General features: G+C 40.7%; 1 protein-coding gene across 2 annotated transcripts; it reads right to left on the bottom strand.

The window, feature by feature from the left end:
- kdm8 (lysine (K)-specific demethylase 8) lies at positions 1-7,591 on the bottom strand. 2 transcript variants are annotated; one of them, XM_030406519.1, is made up of 8 exons: positions 7,482-7,591; positions 4,302-4,775; positions 3,412-3,584; positions 2,380-2,512; positions 2,207-2,257; positions 490-639; positions 288-380; positions 1-207 (listed from the first exon to the last, which is right to left on the bottom strand). In XM_030406519.1, the coding sequence occupies exons 2-8, from the start codon at positions 4,755-4,757 to the stop codon at positions 43-45; spliced, it is 1,221 nt and encodes a 406-aa protein (XP_030262379.1). In that variant the 5' UTR covers positions 4,758-4,775; positions 7,482-7,591; the 3' UTR covers positions 1-42. The 2 variants fall into 2 exon arrangements, with proteins under 2 accessions (XP_030262379.1, XP_030262380.1); XM_030406520.1 differs by lacking the exon at positions 7,482-7,591 and adding an exon at positions 6,294-6,350.
- Between the last annotated feature and the right edge of the window lie 1,026 nt (positions 7,592-8,617).

The raw sequence follows: 8,617 nt of genomic DNA on the forward strand, positions 1-8,617 counted from the left end.
TTTAATGCTAAAATATATATTTATTTCATCACGGATGTGCAGTCACGACCACCAGAAGCTCACAGAGAAGCTGAGCTCCAGGGATCGGACATAGTGCCAGTGTCGGACAGGGATGAACAGCACCTCTCCAGGCTGTAGCACACATTCGAGATAGGGAGCCTTGGCAAACTCCGGGAACCGCTCAGAATCTGGATTCTCCACCTCCACCTGCACGGAAGGAGAAATTGGAAAAGTGCTGCATACATTTGCAGGCTCAACGTGAGCTATCTGTGGACTGTCAATCTCACCTGACTGGTATTGTGAAGGAGCTGGGATTGATGAGGGTACAGCTTGTCGGTGTCCTCCGGGGAATATAGGCGGATGTATTTGCTTCCCACCACCTAATGTGTATACGGAGGGGGAAAATCCCATGTGGTAAACAAACTGCGGCCACGTGACAGATTCTTAACACTAACTGGATTCATAAAAGCGGCGTTGTTTTATTGTCACCTGAGCCAGGAAGTTCAGCTGAGGGTCTTGGTGAAGAGGAGACACGGTACCTCCGGGCCCAAACCACGCATTTACAGTTATATTGTCTTCATCTCCTTCGCCAAGGCAGCAATAATCGGGGAGGCGGATGTCTTCCTTCAGCTCCGGTATCTGAGGCAACATCAATCAAACAAAATCACACCGAGAGGGCATTTACGACTCATCCGGCTGACTGAACAGCGCCTTGTTTCTCACCTGAACATTTGCAGACGTTTCCAAAGCAAGCAACATAAAAATTATTCCATATCTCTTTATACTCTACATTTGCTTTGTGGTATTTTTAGTCATACTAAAGAATGCATGGCTCTAAGGACGACAACATTGGTTTGTCAGTTTGTCCATCACTTCGGATCAGACTGAAACATAATCATCATAATCATGGTCTCCAGAGGATGAAGCTTACCGAGTGACCCTGACGTTTGATGGAGTGCTACCTTAAGTTTGACATATTTTAGTTTGATATCTCGACAACAACAGGATGGATTGTTACTAAACTTTATACAGACATTCATGTTCCCCCTCAGGATGAACTGCAATCATTTTGTTGACACCTATAGCTTTAAGTTAAAATCTTAATTTGTCTTCTACTCTAGTTGATGACCAAATACCTGCACAACTGATGACATTCCCATTTACCCTTTGTAGTTCATGCCAATTGGCCGACGTTAGCATGTTAGCAATCTAAAATGGTGAACATTACATTTGCAACACATGAGCATATTAGCATTGTCACTGTGAGCATGGTGACATTTCACAGTAGTTCAGGATGTCACCTATTTGTTTATCTGCACCATCTGCAATGATCACTTTCTCTGTCTTAGTGGTAAGAATTATGGTGTCTATATTTATGATACAGTTTCTGTTGTTACACAATATTAATTAAATAACAGTTCTCACTTTCCCCCAAATTTAAAATCTGCATGATACTCACAATGATCACTTTTTCTGGAAGGTAACATGAAGCATTGCTGTCACCAGAACAATAGTTAAATGACCCAGACTCATCGCATTAGTTTCTTTCTGGTGATGATATGACACTGCAAAGCCGGTTCGTAGACGCATATAAATAAACAACAGACTATGACTTTTAGCTTGACAAGGTGCACTTTTTGTAAAGTTCAACTCGGACGATGTATTGACATGGACAGTAAAATTAGGACTGAAGAGCCAATACTGCTCAGAGCAGAGTGGTGTGAGGAGGAAAGCTGTAAAAAGGGCAAACTGTATTCTTCACAGCGCTGAAAAATATCAGCTGATTAATAATTTAGTAACCCGACAAAATTAATGGCAACACTTTATATAAAGGTCCTCGTGATAAGCGTTAGTTAATAAATATTAGTCTTTTTATAGGTCATTTTAAGATGCTTAGTAACATTATTATGTGTTAAGACTATAAATATGTTTATTGTTAGATTGTGACATTTAGATGAGAAACACTTAAGAACGTTCATAAAAGCCTTATGAGTCTCACTACCATACCTTTTATATCGTTATAAGAAACTTACCAAGCTTTTTATTGCTTTACTAAGATGAATACATATTTTATCATGCATTTATTAGCATGCTCTTATTAACAGTTGGCTGTGCTTTTGGCAGCCACAGGATCTAAAGTGAGAACAACACTTTGTTTAATTTTGGGCCTTTGTCTTGTCATTTCAAAGTAAATACAGTTCCATACCTGATCAAAAAGCTGGTGTTGAGCGAGGTAACCCGAAGCTTTTACTCCATCCTGGTACATTTTGATTTGCAGGGGAGATGAAAATGAAAATAACATGTAAGAAATTACATGAAGGCGTTTCATCTTCATTTGCCTACTTCATGTTAATGCGTGAGACACGAGGACGAACTTACTTTGTTTAGAATGTACCGATCAACGAATTCATTGACGGTAAGCAGTGTTTGCGACCATTCCTCGTCCGTGTACCTTGATCCCACCTCAACAGGAACCGTTCGACAACCAGCGACAGATCTTAGGTATTCTATGCTTTGCAGTGGGGAGGAGAGGGGGAGAAAATTAATTAATTAAACATTACACTGACACTGCGGCATAATTCATAAAGGGGGGGGAAAAAAAAAAAACAGGTAATCCAGGATTCTAGCAGTGCACAAAAATATATCATGTGTATCACTTCTGGATGTCCTCCTCCACCATCAGAGCGGTGAGTCAGATGCCAGGAGCCGTATGTCAGATGTCAGAGTGAATAGTCAGCTGTCAGGAGTCAGCAGTGAGAGGGAGGACAGTGAAGGATATTCTTAAATGGAGAGGCAGTTACATCAGACTCTGGTGTCAGGCATTAGGAGTCAGGAATCAGAGATGTTGTGACAAGTAAACCAACCTTAACTCACCGTTTATTACTCTCACTAATCCATTTAAGATCGAAGATTTATATATACATGAACACACACAGGCACACGCATGTACACACGCCCACTGTATACGTAGATGCCTGGTATTAAACGGAGGTAAATTGTGTGTTACATTTGACAGTTTTCTCTCCTCTCAGCTAGATAAGTGCTCTTAGCTGGCATCACGAGTGTAAATCAGTCTGATTACATGGCTGGACTGAGCATAAGTAGGGCTGTAGTGTTTAACCATGATGGAGGACTGCTGCTGTACCTGCTAATAATAATACATGAAGACAGTGTTCATATACAGAGGTGATTTAATACCTGAAAATGTGCTTTATGTGACTATGCTTTTAACTTATCTGTAATTTTCCGGCAGACCTTTGTTTGACCGGACGAGTTAAACACACTAATAATGATACATGTGTTCTTCAGAGGGAAATAAAGTGACACGGTGATGTCACCTGGACAGAGATATAAAAAAAGGCACTGATGGATGAAGCCACATCAAGCGAACACACCGTGAAGAAAACAAACCTCCAGGGGTGTTGGTTGAGGGCGGGCCAGTGGTCGATGATCCCTTCTAAAATCACTGGTTTGAGGGGGAGCAGGTAGTCCGTGTTGAAGCTCTCCAGTGAAGGACACTTTATCCTGGGAACTGCCAGCTCTTCTTTGATCACAGGAACACGTGGGCCCTCGATCTTTATTCTCTGTTAATGATGCCAAAATAACAAGGGTCTGTAAAGTCCTGAAATCACTCCTAAAACTGAGAGCTTTAAGGTGAAAACAGGACCGAAAGCATCTGTAAGATTAGAGCTGAAATGAGAAATAGATTGCAGGGGAAGGTGATCGGCAACTATTTTGATTATATTACATTAGATTGTTATATAAAAAAAACAGCAATTTGAAACGTCACCAGGGGCTCTCTGGAATTTAATTGACCAATTGATGGATTAAGTGAGAAAATAACTGAAACAGTTTGTTGGTTGCAACCACTCGAGACTGCAGTTAGACACGGATAGTTCTGGTGTTTGAATATACTCGAGGCCTGTACCCCAGGGCAAGTTTTTTTTTAAGGCTAAGAGAGAAGAAAAATGTAATCCAGATAATTCCAACTACGTTCTCTGCACTCTCCATCTCAATTCTGATGGGATCGAAAACAAAGGGACATTTCAGTGTTTGTTGCACTTTATCTTCGGTGATGTCTGATGCTGGGAAACAAGATGAAGGGCAACACATGTAATACTTCTCAACAACCTCCTCATCAGTCACTCTAGGTCGTAAACTTTGAATCATTGAGAGACTGGAAAAGAACACAGCTCCCCTAAAACTGAGGATATTTTGATTGAAAGATGCATCGTGATGCAGATGTGTTGCTTAGAACCTCTGACAAACTCAGAATAAGGTTTAAATAAGAGATCACTGACCTTGACTTGGGAGTGCTCACTTTCTTCTTCCTCTTTAGTAGATTTCCTGACCTCACTCTGCAGAATCCGAACAATAACCTGAAGTATATCATCCATGATGGCTGCACCCATGAGCAAACCCATGTCACATGTCTTCACAGCCTGCAGGACCTCGTCTGCTGACGGATCTTCACGACACAGCGCGGCCACTTTGAACAGGCAGCCGTAAGAATAAACACGTCTCCATTCTTTGTCCACGTCACGCCATGTTCCTGTGTTGAGTTTCTCCCACGAAAAATCCAAAATGATGTGAGCATTAAGCAGCCGGCTGGTCCTCGTAGTGTCGCTGTACAGCTGCTGCCTGCAGCGTTTCAGCATTTCCACCACACTTGACTCCACTTTGTCACTGAACTGCAGTGGAAACTGTTCCTCGTTATGAGGCAGGACAGCGGAGATCTTTGACCACAGCGTGGCCATCGATGAGAAGGTCTTTATCTATGCAGCGGGACAGACAGTGAAGGTGAGTTAGAGCGGCACTTGTTCAGACTGAATCCTTGATGATCTACTTCTAATTCTAAACTACATTCACATGCTCAAAGTTCGGAGATTAATGACTTCAACAATTCCCTGTGATTTTCAGAGGCAAAGGTTGTCATTTAATCTTGTTCTCTGCTCAGTCGGTCATCAGTCCACTGATGTCACAAAATGGCCAACAGCATTACACACATACTCAGGCATACACTGGCTTCTCCTGTCGCAGACGGCCTCTCTGCTGCGCTGCCAGTGAAACAGATGTAAGTAAACACCTAATTTCGAAATTGGCAACCCTAAAATGCAGGTGAAGACATCACAAGTCAGTGACGATACTCTGTCACATGGTTTCTGACTCCGCCAACTCTGCCTCCATGTTGGGACACTCCGTGTGGCTGGATACGGTGCCAAGGTTTGAGGCAGCCAACTCTGAGCACCTGATTCATTTGAGTACAGAAGCACAGCCTTGTGAACTCTGAGGCAGACAGAACAGATATAAACTGAATGGTTGCCCTTAATATACTACGTCCCTGAAGTCATCACCTGCACTGCACTCAGCTCGTATCTGTCTGATATTCTGCAGAGTCTCATCAGGTAAAACATTTGCGCAACCTTTGACTTTGTTTAAAACCAAGAAAACAAGCAGAAAGTCCAGTTATTCAGGATGTTTGGGGAATTACGGTTGTTTTGTCAGATTTCATTATGGAAGTCATTAAGGAAAGATGTGCAGAGTGAACCTTCACTGAAAGTGCACCTCATCTGTTTTCAAATTCATTACTGGAGGAAACATAGCGAATGTTGTTAAATATGTCCCTGCACTGAAATTCTTTATGATGGCTGCTGTTGTTGTTGTTAAATGCCTGTCTTTGATTGTTATGTCCTTTCTGTTGCTGTCTGACCGTTACCACAGACACGACGAGGACACTAAACAAAACGTACTTAATAAATTGGACTATATAGCCTGTTTAGACACATTATGCTGGGGGTCAGCAACCTGAGGAATCCATGTTTGCTTAACCAGTGGAACACTAGCAAGAATCTGCATGGATGATTTACCACAGATGTGGATGTTTTCATGGGAATGGCAGCATTTGTGTATAGTGCTAATCTTTTTTCATTACACTTACTTCTCTCTTTTTTTTTAAATGTTCTGCCACTGCAACACTTTGTAAATGAGAGAAAGTCATTAAAGGCAGTCTGCTGAAATTGAAACTGTGCATATAGTTTGTAACCACAGGGAGTAAAAAGAAAATGTTTTTGAAATGCTGATGAAAAAGACTGGTGGGAGGCTGGCCGGGTTAATGATTTCAACTTGATGTGGGCGTCTTCGTGAGGATAGCAGCCTTTGTGTATAGCGCTCTCGTATACATGTATAAGTACAATGTCCTGATAATGGGAAGAAAATGTTGTTGTTGACTATAGGCCTGATTGATTATCGATATCTATTATTTTATTCTCAGATTGCAGATAAAACAAACTTACTTAACAACTTTGGCTCCGATGCAACGTCCTCTCACACAGTTTTCCACCCACAACAACACGCATTAAAATGATTGGTTATAAGACACAACAATAATAACAGTAGTAGTAATAAAATAATTAATGATATAAATCTGCATAGAAGTACAAATTAGCAGATAAAGGAAATAATCAAGTGAAGTACCTCAAAATTCTACTCATTAAGCGTACTTTAATATATTGTTGCTCAAATATCAGTTGAAAATATTTGTTATTGGTCTCCTAAATATTGGACCCAAATGCACAACCCAACCTACCTCAATGCAACTTAGCATCTCATGTAAATACTGATTTAGTTTATTTAGTCTATTCTATTATATTGGGCTTGTTTTGTGTCTGTGTAACTAACATGCTGACTTGTTTGTGTCTGTGTATTTCACGTGCCTTCAATTGCCGTCCGGGAACAAATAAGGTTTTTTTTAATTTAATTTAACTGAATTTAATGATTTATATAACCCCTGGAAAAGTTGAGTAGACCCCTCCTTTTGCCTACATGTGGATTATATTGATGAAAATAAAATAACACATCCACTGGAGATATAAATCATGATGTGTTGCACTGTTAACAAGAAAAATGGCTGTGTTATGTTCACATTTAACCTTCATTTTCACATAAAAACTCAGAAATGTCAGCTTTGATGCTGCAAGGTTGGATCATAATAACTTAATAACATAACTTTGACCTATAATAACTAATAACTAATAGGTAGATTTACACCAAATGGCAAGCTAGATGTGAAAATATGAAAATGAAGCTACATACTGTATATTTGGTTTCATTCTAATATTTCAAGCAACACTAACAAAGACATAATGGGGTGTCAACTTTGGCTAAATATAGGCGATTTGATTAAAGACATAACTCTTGGCCAAGTATATCCACTGTGTAAAGTACTCAGAAGTATCAGCTGCAGCTCAAATAATAAGATAAGATATCATGAGGAACATTTTGAATGTATGACAATCAAAGAAAACCCTCTGCTACCAAATATGAACTGTGTCTGCTAGGTTTAATGTGAAACGTTAACGAAAATCTGGTAAATAAAGTCACAATTTGTAAGCTAAGCTAACATTTACCGACACAAACCGAACAGGTAACAGGCACATTTCAAACACTGACAGCTGAAGAGACAGTTAAGAAGTTATATCTACCTGTTATAGCGACATTTACACCGTTTATTTAATTTAAGATGTACACTACGAGCCTGTGTCCAGCCGAGAAGCTACAACGACTCCAACAGCCACAACTTTACCGCGTGTGTAACGACAAAAACACACCGGAGGGGAACTCGGACGGCGGAAAAGAAAGGTTCCACTTACGTTCAAGGTGAGCGAAACCGGAAAAAAAACCTTCCAGAAATGACGCATAAATACGTGAGTTCACCTTCAATACAACTAAAACGAAATTTTAGACGCTTTATATTTTAATTTATTTTTTACAGCACAACATTGACCTGCATTCACTCTGTGCTCCTGCAGAGGGTAGTAACATCTGCACATCCTCTAATCTGTGACATGCAGCATCATATGCTTGAGGCGGTGTAACACTGAAATGAAAGACATCTTGTTAAGTGATTGGGTCTGTATGGGAGACCCACCTCCCCCAGCACTAACACACGCACGCACACACACCGTACACTGTACACTGTACACACACACCTGTTTGTTCGGTGTTGCCAGCATCCTACTGCGCATACACCCTCCCACTCTCTGCTCCTACACTGTCCCATCTGTCCACAACCTCTCAGCCTTGTTGCTGCATGGAGACGTGTTGCTCTCTCATTTGAGCTCGTTCTTTACATAGATTATCAGCCAGCTGCAGTAAAAGTCAGTCAATAAAAAAAAGAAAAGAAACAGTGCCTGATTTATACACACACAGAGACACAGGTCAGTCCCAACAGGTGAACGACATCCACTCATTATGTGGCGTTGAGGCGACAATTCTTCTGTTATGATAAATGATGGTGCATTTGTTACAACAAACATTTGTTTCCCCACCCTCTTTTCATTGCACCTGCTACTCAGAATGTCTTACGTAAATGCATTTATTCCCAGAGGGCTGATTGATATGTATCTGCTCATGCAAGGCTAAAACAATAATTGAGTTTGTCTTTTCGATTGCACACTGAGATATTTGAGTTTTCCGTATTCAATTTTCCTTTTTCGGCGGGGTGAAGCCTGAGCAAACATGATAGGAAACCTTCGACAGGGAAGTGTGGAATCTATAAACACGCCGCGCTATTATCAAATGTCAAACACTCTATGAAATTCAAATAATCTCGGTGCAA

This window comes from Sparus aurata, chromosome 23 (assembly GCF_900880675.1).
Source record: "Sparus aurata chromosome 23, fSpaAur1.1, whole genome shotgun sequence".
NCBI classification, from domain to species: domain Eukaryota; kingdom Metazoa; phylum Chordata; class Actinopteri; order Spariformes; family Sparidae; genus Sparus; species Sparus aurata.